At 44.2% G+C, this 21,235-nt stretch overlaps 1 protein-coding gene across 4 annotated transcripts in view; it reads left to right on the top strand.

Annotated features, from left to right (window-relative positions):
• slc20a2 (solute carrier family 20 member 2) overlaps positions 1 to 20,941 on the top strand; it is a 30,670-nt gene extending 9,729 nt beyond the window's left edge. For 2 of the 4 annotated variants that reach the window (XM_076270708.1, XM_076270709.1), the window contains 10 exons: positions 6,027 to 6,708; positions 7,100 to 7,240; positions 7,569 to 7,654; positions 8,282 to 8,378; positions 8,538 to 8,657; positions 9,387 to 9,596; positions 10,153 to 10,744; positions 11,135 to 11,320; positions 12,277 to 12,361; positions 17,007 to 20,941. In XM_076270708.1, coding sequence (XP_076126823.1) covers positions 6,423 to 6,708; positions 7,100 to 7,240; positions 7,569 to 7,654; positions 8,282 to 8,378; positions 8,538 to 8,657; positions 9,387 to 9,596; positions 10,153 to 10,744; positions 11,135 to 11,320; positions 12,277 to 12,361; positions 17,007 to 17,171 — 1,968 coding nt within the window. In that variant the 5' untranslated portion in view covers positions 6,027 to 6,422 and the 3' untranslated portion in view covers positions 17,172 to 20,941. Of the gene's footprint in view, positions 1 to 6,026; positions 6,709 to 7,099; positions 7,241 to 7,568; positions 7,655 to 8,281; positions 8,379 to 8,537; positions 8,658 to 9,386; positions 9,597 to 10,152; positions 10,745 to 11,134; positions 11,321 to 12,276; positions 14,601 to 17,006 lie in introns of all 4 variants that reach the window. The other 2 variants (XR_012983688.1, XM_076270710.1) reach the window with 2 other exon arrangements.
• Positions 20,942 to 21,235: the final 294 nt, after the last annotated feature.

Below are 21,235 nucleotides of genomic sequence, written 5' to 3'. Positions count from 1 at the left end.
CCTCTCTGTGCTGTGATTGGCCGTCTTGGCTGTGATGCAGAAGCCTCTCTTTGGAAACAGTCTAGACTGCAATGCCTCAGTGCAGCTTCTTTACCTGCTCAACCTGCGGCTGCCTCTCATTCTCTCTCTCTCTCTATCCCTCTCTCTTTCCTCCTCTCTCTATCTCTCTCTCCATCAGCAGCTATCTATCTGGCAATCTACCTCTCCATATGTCTGTCCATATATGAAATCATTTAGCATTTTTTAAATGTACATTTGATTTGCATCTGTTAGCCCTCCATCACAATCCTTTAGTGTATTTCTCTCTGTCATCACATCATACACTTCCCATCTTCCCACTAATCCCCCATCCCTAAACTGCGTCCTGCCACACGGAAGGTGAGTACAGCTGACCGCACATGCCACACTGTGATTTTCTTTTTCTCTCTCTGTCTTTAGACACACACACGCACACTCACTCGCATCCTTTCTTTTCCCCTGCTGTCTTTTCCTCTGCCTTCTCTCCACTTCTCTCTCTCTCTCTCTCTCTCTCTCTCTCTCTCTCTCTCTCTCTCTCTCTCTCTCTCTCTCTCTCTCTCTCTCTCTCTGTCCCTGTCCCTGTCTGCCCTTGTCTCCCCAGGAACAATTTCATTTTAGAACTGCTGTCAAAGTGTGCGTGTGTGTGTGCGCGCGTGTGCGCCTGTGTGTGTGTGCGCGAGTGTTTGCGCGACCTCTAAGTAAAAGCAGAGCAGATAGGAGGAATGAGCAGAACAGGTCCCTTAGACACTGATGTGTCTTGAGCTAATGGAGCATAATGAAACTGCAGTGCCCTTGAAAGTTCCAGCACAGTCAAAAGACCGTTTACACGGAGACCCGTTCCCATACGGCAGATTATTATCCTTCAAAAAGGCCTCTCAAGTGCCAGACCTAAACATGTCGCTTGTTAGCAGGATTGTTTTCTTCAAATGATCTGTTGGTTTGACACCTGTCCCATGTGGAAATAAATCTTACTGGTTGCGTGTCTAAGGTAATGCTATCTAAAATTATGGAGGGGCTCAAGCTCGAGCTATTAGGAGCAAGCAAAAAAGAGAGCAGCAAAGCCATGCTAACAGTCCAGAAATATCAAATCTACCGAAGGACTGTCAGCGTCTGATTTCCAGCATTCAGAAAGGCTAACTTGCTTTCTTCAAAATGCTTATGAGCAACAGTGGTGTATATCTGTGCCATGAAATGTTTGAGTTGGGTCATTGTCATCTCAAAGAATGTGTAGGTCAGCAGGGCTGATATGAATTCCGTGTCAGAACAGGGACATAATGGGTGTGACCTCTGAAGGTAGGGGAATACTCAGTTATTTATTTTGACACACCGACAGGCCCGGAGTGGGTATTTGGGAGAATCAGGAGAATTCCCGGTGGGCCGCTTCACTTTTGGGCCGGTCGAGGGGAAACTATTGACATTTGCCACGTTAATTTATCTTCTCTTAAAGTAGGCTACACGCGTTCCGCATTCTATGCTTAACACGCAGCCTCTGCATGGGTTGTTCTTCCCTCCCAAGAAGAGTTGGTTGGGTCCACATAGCCCGTCTTTTCTAAAAAGTTTTCTCAGATATGGCGGGCCGGCCGTACCGTAGCGTCAGGGAGGACGGATGGTAGAAAGTAGGGTTGCCAACCGTCCCGAATTGGGCGGGACATCCCGTATTTTGGGTGATTTTGATTTGTCCCGTCAGTGACAGCGCCAATCGCGATTTTCAATCACAGCTCATCGGCCTTGTTAACTTGTCAATAGTAGGCTACTGTAAACGCACCTGGAACAAAGTGTCCACTGCCGCCGCAACCACGCGCATCTCGCACTGTGCGCACGGCACCAAGGGACAGAAGGGGCACCACAATTTAGCCAGAGAAGCTTTACTGCAAACTGCTTTTCACTCTTCTTAGAGAACGATTACAATGTCAAAATGCAGCAACAGCATCTTACATAAGGATGATACTTTTTGGGTCCTCTCAGTCTCTCTGTTATGCAGCAGATCTAACTTGAACGTTATGCTAGCCCTCGTTTTAATTGGGAACGAGAGGGAGAGAGAGTGGAAGTTTCCAGCTGGCTTGTGATCATTGGTAATTGATTTCACCTTTTTAATATAAGAAACTTTTCAAAGGAAATCATGAGAAGAACAAAAACAACGCGAGGAGATTGCGGAAATATCCGGTTCACACTATGCTACTGACCATTTACAATGTTAGGGCACGCATTTGGACTGATAGAATATGAAGAGTGGCCAATTGCCTTTGTGTAATGGAATTGGTGAGTCTTGAAATCTTCAATTATCCGTTTCCCTTAAACTAAGCATTTATATGAAGCAGATGATAACTATGCCAATTGAAACACTTTCCACTTAGATAGCTAGGTGGCTACCAGGTTCATAATTCACTTTTAATTGCAAACAGAAAATATCTAGCTAGCATTACATGCTTCTATTTCCACAGGAATGAAGGTTGTTTACACCAACTTAATATACTTATAATTGTGCTATAGGCCTAAATGTGGCACAAACAATGTTAGTTTGTGGAATGACCATAGGCTATATTTGAATGGAGCTGGCAAAATATTATGAATACTGTGTAGAGTAGACAATGCTCTTAAAGTGACAGTACACCATTTGTAAATTAGTTGTTTTTTTTTTAGTTTTTTTTTTTTTTTTGGGGGGGGGGGGGGGTGGTTGTCCCGCATTTGAAGTGAAGTGTCCCTCATTTGGGGTTGAGGAAGTTGGCAACCCTAGTAGAAAGTGCCAAGCTCCCAGATTTTTTTTTATTTTGAAGAGGACATAAGTGGCAACTGATAAAGAGATATAGCCATCATTATTAGCGGCATAAATATTGGACGTTGTAGCGTTGTCAACCTATTTGCAAGCAACATATTAAATTAATTAAAATATTGGCCTTTTGGTATAGTCCAATATGGCGATTCATAGACTTATTAATAGACAATATTATGCAAATATTGATAACACAACTCAAGCTTGATCTTTGTATGCAGTAGGCTAGGCCTAAAAACAAAAGTAGCCTCTGAGCAGTCCCCCGCTGAAAATGATGAGCCCAAAATTAGCTAGGCCTACATGATTAGAGGGATAAGTAGCCTCCCAGATAGCAAAGAGGCTGGCGGACCACTGTCGGTCCATTGGGGGCATAGCTCGCGGTCCGCTGGCATTTCGCTCATCGGTTCTCTGGCGGGTTGCATACAAATTGCCCAATATGTTGCCACTATTGGTCTAAAATCGTTTTCATTTGTTCAGTTATACTCCATATATCATTTTTATTAACTTTTCTTAATATTCATGACAAGTTAAATTTAAAGAGGTGATGGTCCAACGGACCACAAGTGGCACACCGCCGGCCAATTCCACCAGTGGTCCGCTATCTGACAATCTGATTTTGCTATCTGGGCTAGAGAGAACAATAGAGTAAACCATATGAATTAATATGAAATGTTGTTATTTAATGTAAGAAAGAACCATTATTTACTGTAGGAAAGAACAAAATATGACAGCTATATGCCTGGTTTGCTCAGAAGTGGGTGTAGGCTAGTAAAGGAGTAAATCACCAAACAACAATATGATAGCTACCCATGCAGAAAAACATGCAAACAATAGTTCAGTATGCCTCTTTGTGGAATTGTGGGATACATTTCAAATGCTTTATTTCTTTCTTCACTTCTTATCAACCTATCCTTGTGGAATAGTGGAATATTACTAAAAACTACAGGATAGTAAGAGCTGAACTGTTGATTTATCCAATTTCCACCACCACTAAAAAAGTGGGCCGGTCTTGGGCATGAAACTCCCGGGCTGAAAAGTGGCCCCACTCCGGCCCTGCACACCAACATTCTCTCCATCTCCTTTTGGTCATTCCCCCTCATCCAAACACATGCCCAGATAAGTGCTTTCCCAGTCATTAAGTCCACAGCTTTGCTCAGATTAAGTAAATACCAGCCATGAAATGTAATTTAGGAAACGGTAAGACACAGTGGAATTTTCTGCTTCTGCGCCTTTAATAACCTGATGGAAAATGAATAAACGTCATGAGCCGATTCTCTAATACACTCCCCTCCCCAATCCTATGGCTGTGTACGAGTCTAATGCTGACCTGAACACTATGGCACACATGCACATCCAAACTCCCAGCACCTTCCCCTCACGCTATGAACTGCCAGGTCTTTAACAGAGTCTTTCCAAAACCCCTGAAAAGGTTTAAGATCAGGAGATTAGCCAATTGTAATGTTGAAAGAATTTAACATAAGGAATGACATGCTAATTTACTTTGCCTTTTCATATCCCCTCCAACGCCCCCGGCTCCTGTTCAACAGCACCTCACTTAGCCAACGGCCAAAAGGTCAATCAGCCATCCGAACACAAAGCTCTGCCAGTTGAATGTATTTTTCTAGTTCAAACTGTTCCCGGTTATGCACCAGCTCAAAAAAATATGTTTTTTACGGTGCCAAATGCAGAGCTATAATCTTGCTAGAATGTGCTGATCCCTACCATAGGCCCATATGTTGGCGTGAGTGGTTATAGGAAAGAATGTTTCCAAACATGCTGTGGCTACACTGCGTTTGGTGCGCACACAGATGGCAAGAAGCAGACATTTTTAAATAAGATATGAACTTCATGTGTTCATGTGACCCGTGTCACTCCCTATTCTCTTGGATTGACCTTGATCATGTAGTTAATTCTTAGCCTACTCTGACTCATCTTCACCAGCATCTTCTCCCCATATTTTGCCTTCACATGAAAACAGGAAATCTTCTCTACTATTCAGACTGACATTCAGAGTTGTGAGTTATGTGCTTATGTAATGTATGTATTCTTATGACGGATGACACACCAGACCTTGACATTGACGTTTTGTTTATTTTTCTTATGTCTATAGTTTGTGTACATCTCTGATGCTGATATAGAGTGATTCAGACTACTTTGTACTGCCTGACCTCCTGACCTGGCAATGACCTCTAAGGAGAAATTCAGTTTGGTATTAAAATCATTTTGTCAAGCCTTTGGTTGCTTAGTATCAGAACTTTTTCTGGAACTTTTGAGTCTTGGGACAGATGCTTGAGCTTCAGTAAGACCCACATACCACAGGCCTGTTGTCCTCAGACCTAGGTCCAGGGGGTTCCAGTATTGTCCAGTCTGCAGCTGTGAATGTTTTGAGAAAGAGCCACAACCTCTGCTGAGTGGTTTGTTTGTTTGTGTTTTGTGTGTGTGTGTGTGTGTGTGTGTGAGCGTTGCTTGTGTGTCCCAAGAAAGCGGCACATCATATGTGCATGTAAGTACACAGAGCCATGTGATATTGATTGCAGCAGCTCGTGATCAGGGCACACCACAGGTTAATGCTTTGAGAACGTGTTATGCTGTGTTAGTCTGCCTTCCTCAAGCTGTTTACATTTAATACCCTCCACACAAAAGGATAATCCCACTCAGAAATGCCCCATTCTTCCCCTTCAAGTTGACTTATTATTACACACTGAGTGCACACACGCACACACACACACACACACACACACACGCCGTAACCACACACACACCACACCGTAACCATGACGCAAACACACACTCCTCAAAACACTATCATTACCGGTCCACACACCTTGCAAACATGACTCCTTACTCTTGCTCTCCTCACAGGTACACCTAGCTGTGCTGTGCACTCCTTACCTGCATGCTTTCTTAGTGTCCCATGTGTGGAGGCGTGCTGGCCTTCAGGCAGGTGTGGCGCCGTGGCTTGTTAGATGTTTGAGTCCACTGAAAGGGGGGGGGGGGGGGCACTGACAACAAAATACCATCTGGTCTCTCTTCATCTTTTAAGCCCCCTCACCCATATACAACATATTATGCATTCTGTCACATCTATACACACATCTATAGAAACACCCAAACCCAGAGATTCCTACGGATTTTAAGCAGGTCTTTCTGAATGGATCTCCCTTTCCTTGCTGTGGAACTTTGAGTCGTCTCTAGTTTTCTAAATGTGTTTCTCTCTGTTCTCTTTTCTGTTCTGCAGGGTAGGGGGTCCTGAGGATTGCTTTGCAGAGAGCTGAAGGATGGACTGCCACCTCTGCCCTGCTCCTCCTGCTCCTTCTCAGACGCAAGTCCGACTGATCAGTTAGCGCTGCGCGTCTGCGCTAATCTCTGCTCCAGTTAGCGCCGCTCCTTCACAGGCAGCTCCACTTTAGTTAGTGGCTGAATTTAGCCATTAGCTTTGCCGCTAGCCACAGCGCCGCTTAGTGCTTAGCGTCTACGCTAACCGCTGTTTCGGTTTGGGGCTTGGATTTGTGTGGACAGCTCTCAATCAGTTCCAGCCTCGGGCTCTAAGTCAGAGCCCTCCTCACCTCACATCTGCCTTAACTGAATATTTTTATTTTTATCATTTGGGATTGTAAGAGCAACAAACGTCAAAATGCTGGATGAATATCTGTGGATGGTGATCGTGGGCTTCATCATTGCCTTCATCCTGGCCTTCTCGGTGGGGGCCAACGACGTGGCCAACTCGTTTGGCACGGCGGTGGGCTCGGGCGTGGTGACGCTGCGGCAGGCCTGCATCCTGGCCTCCATCTTTGAGACGCTGGGCTCCATGCTGCTCGGTGCCAAGGTGGGCGAAACCATCCGCAAAGGCATCATTGACGTCAACCTGTACAACGAGACGGTGCCCGTCCTCATGGCGGGCGAGGTCAGCGCCATGGTCGGTAAGAACTCCCAGCATGCTACTGTGGAAAGGACATTCAGGCCCAAGTCTATTAGCCTGTATTGCTGCGTGGCCCTTTGTACCTTTTTTGTTTGTCTGACCTGGACCCATCGGACACTGCGTCTGTTCTTCTCTCTCACTTTGTCTGACTGCGTGTTCTCCCACCTCTCTCCTCTTCCATCCTCCTCTCTCTTGCTGATGTTTTGTCCCTGAACCGGTCACCTGTGTCTTTCTGACACTCTCTTGTCTCTCTCCCACCTGTTGTGTTTGCCTGTCCCTGCCTGTATTTGTCTCTCAGAGAGCGTGTGACAGGAGAGCGAGCGCACCGATGCTCCGCGTTCTCAGGTGCGGGAGCATGTTTCCTAATTCTCACTCTGTGTGTGTCGGTCCAGGGTCAGCAATATGGCAGCTGATTGCCTCTTTCCTGAAGCTTCCCATCTCAGGAACACACTGCATTGTGGGAGCCACAATCGGCTTTTCCATGGTTGCTATTGGCACCAAGGGCGTGCAGTGGATGCAACTGGTGAAGATCGGTAGGTGAACACATGCCTCTGTGTGTGAGATGTGTCTGTATGCATACAACTTTCTGAATAATGATCATGTTCTAGTAAAAGAACTAGGGTATGTTGTGTGTGTGTGTGTGTGTGTGTGTGTGTGTGTGTGTGTGTGTGTGTGTGTGTGTGTGTGTGTGTGTGTGTGTGTGTGTGTGTGTGTGTGTGTGTGTGTGTGTGTGTGTGTGTGTGTGTGTGTGTGTGTGTGTGTGTGTGTGTGTGTGTGTGTGTGTGTGTGTGTGTGTGTGTGTGTGTGTGTGTGTGTGTGAGTGTTCCAAGTTGACACAGCTGAGTGTTCTCTCTTGTGTAGTGTCCTCCTGGTTCATCTCCCCTCTGCTGTCTGGTCTCATGTCGGGACTCCTCTTCTTCGTCATCAGGCACTTCATTCTCAGCAAGGTCAGTCTGAATAATTTACTCCACGTCCACAAACCACTGAGCGTATTACTGAATCTGGGTCTGGCTTCCTATAATCTCCTGAGCCCCACGCTCTGGGACTGCAATTTAGGCTGCCATTCTAAACTGATGTTGTGTCTGACACAATTTCATGTAAAATAGTGTGACATTGCGATGTTAAACGATCCACTGCCCTTCAGGATATGAAGTCGTGTCATCTGCCCTGCTGGTCTTAAACCTCTCATGCATTGTAATGTGTCTTATTTTTACCCTCGTCCCCAATAAGGGGGCAGAGGGTATTGTAATCAGGACTGTCCATTTGTCTGTACGAGGTGTGAGTCCGCTCCATAAGGATATTATTTACTCTTATCTCTTACTCTTATCAGTATCTTTATTTACTAGAGAGTCCACCTCGTGGTCCACATAATGGTCTAGATCAGGATCACTTGACTGCTCTTGTTGAGCATGTGAATTGGGCTGATACTAGGAAATACTATGGGATGCCTTGGTCTGATACCAGGAAATGCCTATGGGATGACTTGATCTGATACCAGGAAAGGCTATGGGATGACTCGACAACTTCAATACGCCTGGTCATGTTGTGGTTTTGTGTGTTTTGTTCCCCTGCAGGATGACCCCATGCCCAATGGCTTGAGGGCCCTTCCCCTGTTCTATGCCACTACCATTGGCATCAACACCTTCTCCATTATGTACACTGGAGCCCCATGTATGGACACCTTTCACACACACACACACACACACACACACACACACACACACACACACACACACACACACACACACACACACATATGGGATATAATAATGTTTTTGTCTGTTTCTGTGAAATGACTAACCTGTGTGTGTGTGTGTGTGTGTGTTTCAGTGCTGGGGCTGGAAATGATGCCAGTATGGGCGATCGCTTTGATAACGTTGGCAGGATCAATAGTATGTGCAGGGTTGGTGTGGTTCTTAGTCTGCCCTTGGATGAGGAGGAAAATTGCTGGTGAGTATAACTCACATTTTGATAACACATGGGTTAGTCAGTCCAGAAGCATCTCAGGGTTGTTGCAGACAATAATATACATTTTAGGTCATACATTAAAATGTTAAACAGTAGGTCTGAAAAAAATTGTTTAGGATAGATCAACATGAAACTGACAACTGATACAAACTTTGTAGCCCAGATAGAATTTATCACAGTTCAAGATTATTTACTTTTATAACCCTGGGACTTTTTTGCTGCTACTGCATTGAATAAGACTTTGATTTCTTAATAATCATGTTCAAAAGTCTAGGATTTAACTAGGTACTGTACTCTTCTGTTCTGTTCTGTACTGTACTGTTACAGCTACTGTAACACAATCGTAATATGACAGTTGTTTTAATAAGTCGTAATAAGACTTTGTCCAGTTAGATGACTTCTGACATTACAGTCTTAAAACGAATGTGTTGTGTCCAGATAGGGACAACACAGTTTGTGTCGTTTCCTTTTTTATTTATTACACAATACGTGTTGAAAATAACACAACTTCCGTTTGAGTGTAGTATACATAGATAGGTGTTACTGTCAGGCTTGTACTGTTTATGTGGAGAAGAAATTATTGTGTGTGTGAGTGTGCGCGCAAGAGAGAGAGAGGGTGTGTGTGTGTACGTGTACGTGTACGTACGTACGTACATTTCCGTTTATGCGTTCATCTGTTTCTTCCATCTGTGTTTGTGCGCGACCCTGTAGGCCAGTTGAAAGAGGAGCACCTGTCTCGCATCTCTGATGAGAGCCTGGATAAGATTCCCGAGGAGGAGGAGGAGGCACCCGTGTTTAAGGAGCTTCCAGGGGCCAACGGGCCCGACGACTCAGTGCTGCCCCTCACAGGGCCCACCACGCCAGAAGCCAGCGGCCTTGCCAACGGGGCTGCCCCGCCCCCCCCCAACGGCCGCTTCTACGGTGAGTGGCTCCAGGCAGTAATGCTGACGTCAGAAGAAGTCAGTGTTGTGGTGCTCTGCACAAAGACTAGTGTTGTTTCAGAACTCGGCAAACACAAATGGTTTGTGACTGTGACATGGCTTACACAGAGGTAGTATTTCAGCAATACTTCTGTGAGAGAAAGGGTTGTGTAAACAGTGGCCATTAATCCAGCAGAGTGAGTGCAGAGTAAGTGAGATGAGGACCAGGGCAGTGTTTATTAATATACAGATTGTACATGTTCCAGTAAGTGTTCATTAGCTCAGGCTGCACTTGGAATTATTATGGTCTGACCTTTGCTGGAGTTCTTTGACTTACTAACAGACCTGCTCTAGGCAATAAATCAATTTATTTTGAGAGATTCTTGATGTAAGTATCATCTGTCCGAGTAATAGCTTTTAGCTTTCATGTTATCACATTTCTCTTTCAACTATAAAGCCATAAGACAAATGGCATGCATTACACCAAGAAATATTGGAATCCAGTGGGAGCCTCTCCTCTATAAATATAAATAAATATATAAGTTCTCTGCTTTCAGGTCGCACTCACTCCATGACCAACGGCTGCCTGAAGTCTCCCGTGTCCAACGGCAGCTTCAACTTTGACCACATGCGCAGCGACGGCCAGGTGTACCACACGGTGCACAAGGACTCGGGCCTCTACAAAGACCTCCTCCACAAGATCCACCTGGGACGCCTGGAGGACGAGCGCAGCTCGCGCGCCGACAACAACTACCGGCTGCTGCGCCGCAACAACAGCTACACGTGCTACACGGCGGCCATCTGCGGCATGCCCATGCAGCCGCTGCGCTCCGAGGCCGCCACCGCCGCCGAGGACGCCGAGAAGCTGGTGGCCGACACGGTGCTCTACTCCAAGAAGCGCGTGCGCTACGACAGCTACTCCAGCTACTGCAACGCCGTGGCCGAGGCCGAGATCGAGGCGGAGGAGGGCGGCGTGGACGTGAAGCTGGCGTCGGAGAAGATGGGCACGCCGCCCCCTGGTGGCCTGGAGGACTTGCCGGAGGAGGAGAAGGACGAGAAGGACCGGCCTCAGGTGTTCCTGCTCTTCCACTTCCTGCAGATCCTGACCGCCTGCTTTGGATCATTTGCCCATGGAGGCAATGATGTCAGGTACTGCCCTCTTCAACACCACACATTTCATATTCATCTTTTACATCCAGTGATTTGCTGTTAAATAAAAACATGTCCAAAGTACCCTTTTGCACCGGGAATCTGCATATTCATGTACAAACAAATGTCCTATCACACCCCTGCCCCCATCTGATGCACTTTAGCTTGTCACTTCAAGAATACCCCTCAAAGCCTTGAGCAGCATTCATGACTATTCAACAGCCTATCAAACAGCCTCAATACGCCGTGCTGGGGATTGGACATATCAATATACTGGCTTTATATTGTATCCAGTTGTGTTTAAATGACTCCGGTTCACTCAGCAGCACCTTTGCCTGTTTCCTCAGTATTCTCAAATGCCCTCATGACTCTTTGTCTTGGTGCGTGCAGCAATGCCATTGGACCACTGGTGGCGCTGTGGATGATCTATGAGCAGGGCGGTGTGATGCAGGACGCGGCCACGCCCATCTGGCTGCTGTTCTACGGGGGCGTGGGCATCTGCGCTGGCCTGTGGGTCTGGGGTCGGCGCGTCATCCAGACCATGGGCAAAGACCTTACCCCAATTACCCCTTCCAGGTGAGATGAGGGGCACACACCTATGGCTTAGATGCTCAAAGTTGGACACACACAGCAGCAGCTTACATCTACTTTACAACTTTATACCAACGACTCATACCATCAGATAGAGCCAGTCTGTTCCTCACTCTTCAGCTCACTCACACCTGCCACTCCGTCATATATCTGCTCCCACACACACACCCACACACACACACCCAAACCTGCCACTCTCACCCCTGGAGCCATACGTCAAGTACACCTGTCCACCACTAACAAGGAGCCGATGTTCTTACATGTCAAACACTAGAACACCCAAGTCTATGTCATATCCCTCCTCACACACATCTGTTGACATAGCCAACATTCCGTACTCAATAACAATGGTTTACACCAGAAGAGACCAGCAATTTGGGCCTGTCTCTCACCCCCTACTGTACTGTTAGTGGACATCTGAAATACTTGCCTGTTCCACCTTAGAAGGCTGCCACACTCATCGGCAGACATGCTCAGACACATGCAACCTTGCACAGACACATTACTCTTACCAAACACCTGCCACTCACACCGCACAGCAATTCTTGAAATATTTCACAATATTATTTTCATCTCTTAAATAAGTCATCCACAAGCATGGCTAAGATCATTGAAAACACTAATGCTTTATCCTTTTAAGAGCACATATGCGTCCCATCACACAGTTATGATGCAGTCTGCATGCATACTCTATGGACTTGAATATGCTGTTGTCTGGGCAATGAGCGTGAGTGTGTGATCTCTGTTTATATGTCTGTACATGTTGGTGTGTGTGTGTGTGTGTGTGTGTGTGTGTGTGTGTGTGTGTGTGTGTGTGTGTGTGTGTGTGTGTGTGTGTGTGTGTGTGTGAGAGAGAGAGTATGTGTGTTGTGTGTGTGCATGAGTGTGTGTGTGTGTGTGTAAACGGAAAGTCTGACCATGAAGAATATCTTTTGTTACAGTGGATTCACTATAGAGTTGGCCTCCGCACTCACTGTTGTGCTCGCTTCCAATATTGGAATTCCTGTCAGTACCACCCACTGCAAGGTATGCTGGGTAAAAGGCCACAGGCCACCCCCGCCACACCCACTGTTTGGGGTCACTGTGCACGCAAGGGAGGGGGAGGTGGTATGGGCCTTCCAATGCCTATCAGAGGAACTGCACAAACACACACACACCAGGGTTCCCGCGGATCCTTAAAAAGTCTTAAATATAACTTTCGGTTTTTAAGGCCTAAAAAAGTCTTAAATTGTCTGGGATGTCTTGAATTTTCGAAAGGGAGGTATTAAATTTGCGTATGGGACCGCCAGCGAGGGCAAGAGAGCGAGTGATGTCTCCATCCGGTTTCGTGAATTTAAAACACAATTGTATAAGTGACTACGGGAGGAAGTGTAGTGGAGAGTGAAGATGTTTTTCACGTGTGTATAAAGGTGTGAAAACGGTAATAATACAGTATGTACAAATATGCCTGACGTTTTCGTGGTGTAGCCGAGGCCTGAGAGATAGGCAGGTAGCCTACGTGAGCGGTAGAATGAGCGGGAGAAAGAGTTGGTAAACCAGTTAAACCAGCAATAGGTTGGCCATACGTTCGAATTTAGGCCGGACATATGGATTTTAAAATTCCGGCGTCCGGCGCAGCTTCAAGCCAGACGCTCATTTGTCCTCCTTTTTGAAGTTGTACTTGGCATCTAGAATCTTTGCTCGGACACAGCATCGTTTCACAAACTATGGACGCGAAGACTGCTGGTCAAATTATTGAATTCTCGTCTGATATTTTGCTGCGCAATTTATAAAGGAACCACTGACTGACAGAAAAAGAAAACAAGCGTTTTCGCAATCAGGAGGAAATACTGTACATGTTCAGTTCATCTGTTTGCATCTTTCCAGCGTGTGTTGCTGGCCTAGCCTAGGAAAGAAAATATATGTATAAGTTATAATACCTGTAATATCTGCCAGCAGCTTGCTTGCCAGCGTTTCCCAGTAGGCCTACTTTGCAAAAGTTGTGAAATATAACCGCATATTTTTTGAATGTCGGCGACTGGCTACATAAATAAAATACGTGCGTTCATAATACGTGCGTGCTTGAGATGAAACCAGCAGTTTTCAGCAGGATTATGCGAGGAGGACCTGTCTCTTAATTAATTTAAAACAAGTCAATGGTTTTACAATGTTTCAGTCAAGCTTTGGTTGGTTTAGATACAACTGGTATGCAAAATGTAAAGTAGTGGATTAACTTTAATTTGCTGTGCTGCATATGGGACAATACATGCAAATAGTTAATTATATAAAGTAGGCCTATTAAAATATTTAAATAGCTTAGTCTAACTTTGAAAAAAATATTGAAGGGAATCCAGTCCAGTGCACATGTCTTTGGCAAGTAGCCTATCTACTACAGACACAGGTGAAGAACAGTCAGCCTCAGCCAGTAAGCACAACCAAATATGTACAGCCAGCTTCAAAAGCAAGCAACCCAGACCCTAAAATTGGGCATTTATAGGTAATTGAAGGTAATTCACACACAATTATTTTTCTTTCGCCAAAATATATTTGGTAACTTCTGTAGACATCCAAAATGGGGTGGGGGTTAAAATTAGAAAAAGAAAAAAAACTATTGATTAAACAGTCGTATATATCTTTTTGCCGTGGTATAGTCTTAATTTCTTCATTTAGATGTCTTGAAAAGGTCTTAAAAGTCTTTAAATTTGCACTTGGAAAATGTGCAGATACCCTGACACACACACACACACTCAAACCTACAGGCATACCAACACTTTGTCTCACACACAAACACACCATACACATTCCAAGATGATCAAAGGAATTACCCTTATAGCAACCAGCGCAAACCACATACAGCACTCTCACACTAGTCAGCAGGCGTTTACATAAACAGACACGGATTCTCACATAACATGCCAGCAGGCCGTCAGTCTGACACACCGACACCCACAGACATCCCCAGCGTGTGCAGTCCTCTAACCTCCCCTCGCCTCCCCGCTGCGTAACAGCTGCATGCAGTCCTGAGTGTTCCAGAACCTTCTCCCGCTGTCTGTCACGTGGTTCCTTGTCTCTCGTCTGCTCACCCTCCCATGGCATGCTGGGAAGAGTGGGCGGTAGGGGATTGTATGTCGTGTCCCATGACCCTCCTGTCTCATGCACGTGTTTGTGTTTGTCCTATTCTCTTGTCCTGTTTCTTCACAGTGGTTTTTGCATTGAAGTAATGACTGCTCTAACAGTGGTTGTTGCCTCAAATGTGGGCATCCCCATAAGCTCCACCCACTGCAAGGTATTGGAGAGATGTACAGTAGACCCTCCCCTCCCAAAGTAGCAACCAATCATAGCACATTTATTCCAAGACTAAGCCGATCGCTTTTCTATTACTCTTTTCTGGAGTTCTGCATTTGTATGACCAGAGTTTTACGGTAAACGTAAAACCTTACACTTGCAGATCTTTCTACAAATGCACATAAGTGACTTACACCTGCACATGTTGCATCAGCACAGTATTACACAAGTACACTTCCTTACTCACAGATTATGGTAGCACAGCTTTTCACTCACCTTATTATTTGCCTTTAATGCACAATAATAATTATGAGGAGCATTCAATTATTGCTGTTAACTTACTAAAGTTTCATAGGCTCCCGTTTTGCCTACATGAGTGGTTTTTACAATAGTACAGTTTGATACATTGTACTATTAAATCAAGAGAGGTATTGCATTTGCAATACAACATTAATGAAAACACAACCAATTTGGAAAAATGCTCTTCTTTTGAAAGACATTTTACTGCAAGTGTAGTTATACAGTTATACAAGTGTAATCAAACTAGGCAGGTGTCCATTGGTTTTCACATGGCTAACAGTTCAGATTGGTTGGTCAACTCTGTGGATCTCTGCTAGTGGCTAGTGTCATATGAGAGGCTTGCTGAAAGCCTAAACTTAGCCCTGTTGGCCCAGTACTGGTGTGGAGTTGGAGGTTTTTACCAGAGCAGCTCAGAGAGGGGAAATGCAGAGGAATGCCCCGTTCATCACATCGCCATCAGAATCCAGCCCTTCCCTCCCGATTACCCATCTGTCCACTTCATAGACATCTACTCTAACTTGCGTCGTCCTGCTGATTGGAGGCTTACTGACATTACAAAGCAACTTATAGTATACATATATATCAGCAATAGGGCCATGAAGCACTTATAGTATACATATATATCAGCAATAGGGCCATAAAGTAAATCACTCCATTAAATAGAATTAAGAGAAAAACTTTTAAACATTAAAATGCTTACGTAATGTCTCCTAAGCCTTCAAAATGTGTCATTGCTAGTGACTTTGTGAGGAGCACTTTGTGTACTGATGTTACTCACCTGAAACACAATTCCATAAATGCTCAGTGCCACTGGTGGTCTACAGCCAAACAGTTGTCTGTTAGCCAGAGCCTGATACTGCAAGAAGATGTTTGACTCCACACAAGTCTCTGCCAATTCCACATACAGTAACACAACCACATCAGACCATCATGTAAATATATAATGCAAAAAGTTAGTATACTTTGTATTATCATATTCTCAACCTAATTTCGACTATAATTATGATCGTTTCAGTTGCTGAATTGTATGGCAACTTGTAATCACATTAGATTATCACATAATATACAATATTGTATCACACCGACATGCCATTGTAATTTAATGTCAGTCTTTCATCGTTTAACTCTAATGTAAATTCTACTCCAAATCACTTTTTGATAAAGTCAGAGAATTACTCCTCACACTCCTCGAGCTGTCCCTGTGTGTGCACTCAGAAAAACTGGGGTTCGCAAACAGGTCAGACTCATACGGAGCTATACAAAATGCAAGCCAGTCAACGCATCTCTTCAAGAGTTTGGAAGTGAGGGGTAAAATTTGACTTGCTGGCTCAAATATCAACAACCATTTTGCTAGAATCGTGGACTCTACATTTAATTTACTCGACTTTGAGTAATGTCAATCCCATCCAGACTCTTTGTCTTTAAGATGGTTTTTTTATTAGTAGCTATAAACATGATGTTGGATTGCCCTATCGTTTCTTAAAATTAACTTTGACAATACCATCTATTGACACTGAAATCAAGTTGGCAAATCTTATGCCACACCTGACACTAGTTTGGGCAGACCAACCCTTTGGTGTCCCAAGAGATACACCTGTGGATTCAACTTCGACAAAATCGACAATTGCTCTGGCTGTTACCACAAGTTGTTACTGCTTTCACTCCAGTCAATGCAGTCCATTACTGGAATTCTACTGTAATAATGGAGTAGAAGTATGTGTTTCTAGTCTCACTGATGGTAGAGGACTGCTCTGTACATTTCAAGCAGGCCTACTGTTAGTGGAGACAAAAACACATCCAACATGTTAGATGTTTGATGTAATTACACTTATTCCTAAGCATAATTCACTTCAACACATCAGTTCATCCAAATATGAATGGAAAACCCTTTTAACATGATCTACTAAAAAATATTTTCTCCATCAATATTTGCTCCGTCTTGATAATATTATTCATATGTGATGAGCTTGTAAACTAATCCTGTGAATTCCCATGTATGACTACTTTTACTGTGAGCATTAATAGATGTTGCTCTTCAATGTGTGTGCGCACACATGTGTGTCCGTCTGCGTGCGTGCGTGTGTCTGTGTGTGGTATGTGTGTACAGGTGGGCTCTGTTGTGGCTGTGGGTTGGCTGCGTTCCAAGAAGGCGGTGGACTGGCGACTCTTCAGGAATATCTTCCTGGCGTGGTTCGTGACTGTGCCAGTGGCTGGCCTGTTCAGTGCGGCCGTGATGGCTCTGTTCGTGTACGGCATCCTGCCCTACGTCTGAGAAGGAGAACGAAGGAACAAGAAAGAGAGAGAGAGAGAGAAGGGAGGAAGAATAAAGTGCAAGAGGGCTAGCAGAAAGAGGTGTGGAAAGGAAAAGAGGAAGGAGCAGGGGAAAGATAGGTGATGGGGACAGTGTTCAATGAAATGCTGCCAGGAAGTGACATGGAAACTTCCTGCTGCCAAGTCTGCTCTTTTATTTATTTTTGTTTGTCTTTACCAAATTAAGCTTTTGTACCCGAAGCAAACAGGACTCTTTGGTGCAGTGATGTGACACTGTATTTATCATGCAAACACAGGTACTATTGAGTAAGACATACGCACACACACACACACACAAACATACAGACAGGCACACAGGTCAGTGGTGTGCTCCCGAGAAAAATACTAATACACTGGCTGACCTCGACGTCCACCCTTCATGCCATCAGCACATTACCCTTGACCCCTGACTTCTCACCTGGCCAAATGAGGGTTCCATAGGGATTTGTGTTACCATAGAGATCCTTTTCTGAAGGCAGTGGTCATATTGCTGTGGTTTTTTTTAAACAAAGCTCTTTGTTTTAGTACTATATTGTACTGTCCTTTTCTGTACATATTCTTTAAGATGTGTTTTTGTTTCTTTGGTTTTCTAAATAATGTTACACTATTCAACACATTGGAAGTTCTCTCAAAGAGTTTTCAGACTACAATGCCCAGATGCATACATAAACACACGTGTGCACACATACACACACACACACACACACACACACACACACACACACACACACACACACACACACACACACTGATTTGCTCTCTCTCTCTCACACACATGCACACACACATTTTTATTTAATGAGTTATGTTTCAGTTATTTTATGTTCAGCTGAAATTCATGACATTTAAAAACGTATTAGTTATTGTATTGTAACTTACAAACAGTTGTCACAGTTGAGTGGGGTTCCTTTCAAAAATAGGCCAGATGTGTTATGATTCTTTCACCTTCAATAATGATCACTTGCTTCAGGTGTCATTAAATAACACAAGAAATCTGAAGACTAGTTAATTCTCGCCATCTTAACAGAAAAGTTTGCTGAAGCTAGCTGAAAAACTGAATAGTTTCTCAGTCATGTTATTTTAGTCTAAGCATCTCAAATGAAAAGTTTTAGATTGCAATTTAAAACAATTAAGTTAATTGCTCTCTGACACTAGTTGCAATAGAAAAGCTTCAGAAAAGCTTTTTTTACCATTTTATCTTTTGACCATTTCCCATGGTAACAGTTTCCCATGGTATTTTGCCAATTATTGTACATATACAGCCAACATGATACTGTTCCCTGGTTTCCGCCAGCCTGAGCTTATACTGCCATTCAGCGGACACCCCGCTGGATGGCAGTATAAGTGTTTGCTAATAATGATGCCATCTCCACCACTGTGATGTCCTAAAGCTGCCATCCAGGAATCCCACTCTACTGTAAGCTCAGAATAATGCCATCCCAAGAGTCCCACTGCATGTTCAGGTCGTATCGATGCCATCCAGTCACATGCCAGTCAGAGCCCATACTAATGCCATGACATGACCTCATGCCGCAGTGAGGCCAACAAGTGCAGAATCGGCCAAATATCTGCATAGTACTCTCCGCTTAGGAACATATCAACACACACACACACACACACAAACCAAATGTACAGTATAATCGTGAGAGCAACTGTTACCATCTGTAGCCAGTAGCTCCCACCCCTCTGATTTGTGCTCAGCTGATTGTCTTAGTGACGCGTCTGGGCCCTCTTGCTCCCTGTTCTGCAGGCACTCCGAGACTGGATACCCAGAAGCTTTGCTGTAGGCTCACAGTGATTGTCAGACAAGTATGTGATTACACACAGTAACCATGCCAGACATTTCTTCCGTGGGCCTACAGCCAGATGCTTCACTGTGCGCCCACTGAAAAAAACAAAACAAAGCTGTTCTAGCAGCGCCTGGGAGAGAAGGCTTCTGTCGGCTCTAGGTCCAATGAGAGGGCCGGTCGGGTTTGCCCTCGGTCCAATCAGATTTTGAAGGGCTGGCTGAGTTGTCCTTTGCTTCTGAACAGTTTGGAAATGTACAAAATGCGTGGCTTTCAGAATCAACGCAGTGTTGCTGTTTATGTGGTGTATTATTTTTATCTGTCATGAACAAATCTATGCTTAAATGGCCATTTGCCTTGTAATGTTGTGCTTTACTGTTTGTTCCATACAGTAACTTATCAGTACTGTGGTGTTTACATCGTAATCATATCTAAAAGTATCTCATCCAGTTGCCTAATGATGCCAATGACAAGACTAATCTCCATCGAATTCATCCGTCACAATAGCGAGATGCGTTTCAATTTTATCGGGAGTTTTAGTAGGTATTAGTGTGAAGTATGATCTGATATGTCTTTACACTATTACGCTGAAATGCATTGTGAGTGTGATTTAAATAATTAAGACATTAGATATAAAAAATTTCATTAAACTATATTTTTCTACATATCTGAGTTTTACCTGAGAGAGAGAGAGAGAGCGAGGATGAGCCGGGCTGAGTTGAGGCCTGGTGGAATAAGAGCCCACGTCATGCCTGGTCACATGGCATTGGAGTGGTCTCGTACACTAATGCTGCGCCCAGATGGGTGCCCATTTCTTTTTGTTCTTGCACAGGAATGTCTCCTGAGCAGTAGAGACGGTGTGGTTGGTTTCCACAGATGTTGACGCTGCCTCCATTTTGCCAGACTGCCATCTTATGGCGACATGGCCGCGATTGGCATGATGTGTTCATAAAAAAAATGGAGGCACAGCGCTACCAGGCCACAGGCTCCCTCCACTGTTGAACAGAAGGTGCCATATTTTCCATTTGTAGAAGCAGTTTGTGTGTTATTCAGAAGAGCTTATCTCTTCTGAACATAACCGACTTCTGGAGCTGGAGCCCAGACTACTGAGGGTTGTAGCATAACTGTGACAGGCCACTAGCCAGTCCACAGTTATTTGTAAATATCCTGGTTAACATGTAGCCGAAAGAAATTGGGCTTGCAGTCAGCTGAGATGGTTGGGGTACTTCATATGTATTAGATGGCTGTGTAATAATATTGTTAATGCACAATTCTCTCTTGTTGTTGAAGTGTAGTGGCTTTGCAGTTGACTTTGTTACGTTGTATGATGTAAACAAGGATTCTGTGAGTACCTAGTGAAAAAACTAACTTGATCCACTGGTCAAAAAGTGATCACTATCCTCAACCAGCTCTAGAGATGTGTCTGTGTGTGACAAGTTCCCAACTCAGAAATCGGCTGTCTGACCTTAACCTGACTCTAAACTAACTGCAGACCTTTTAAGGCTAACATAATTCTTTGACTAACCTTAGGATAATCCAACCCTAATACAAAAACCAGCGTGTTGGGTTATGTTGTACATCTGTGTTCCATTGGTTGTATCACGTCTGTGGAGAGTTGTAAAGTACAAACAATATATCCATGGACTGCTGTGGATATTCAATGACCTCTAGGGTCCCAAAAAGGTATTCTCATATCAGTTTTCACCCAATGAGGTTTAGCAAACTACATCTCTCTCCATATTCTGCTGCACCTTTCGGAATGTTGTGGCCCCCGCAAAGGGTACTGCTGGCTGTTGCGCTGTGTCTGTAGAACCAACCAAACTCTTCATCTGCGTATATAATGTACTGTACTTTTACTGTTTTATTTCTTTAAAAAACTTAGTGAGAATTGTCTGCATTTGAACTAATTAAATAATGGGAATAAAAATGACAAAGAATACCAACATTTTCTGTGTATTGTCCTTTTGTGCTTAACTTATTTAGAGTGTTGTATTGATAGTGATATAGCACTGTACTGTATCGATATAAATTAAGGGATCTGAAATTCATGTCCGTTGATGGGATTTTGCCTATCATAGACATCACAAGGGAAAATTCTATCACAATCGGGGACATTCCTATAAACATGCTGACATAGCAATGTTGGTTTTTAAAACTGCTGCAAAACCCAGAAGTGTTCATTGCATGAAATTACTTACAATTATATTTTATACAAAGAGGAGAATCAAAATTTTGGTTA

This window comes from Alosa pseudoharengus, unplaced genomic scaffold (assembly GCF_046254945.1).
Source record: "Alosa pseudoharengus isolate Yale_2024_CS ecotype anadromous, Long Island Sound unplaced genomic scaffold, YU_APseudo_1.1 YU_APseudo_1.1_scf_6, whole genome shotgun sequence".
Classification (NCBI taxonomy): domain Eukaryota; kingdom Metazoa; phylum Chordata; class Actinopteri; order Clupeiformes; family Clupeidae; genus Alosa; species Alosa pseudoharengus.
This window is presented reverse-complemented; position numbering and strand designations above follow the sequence as displayed.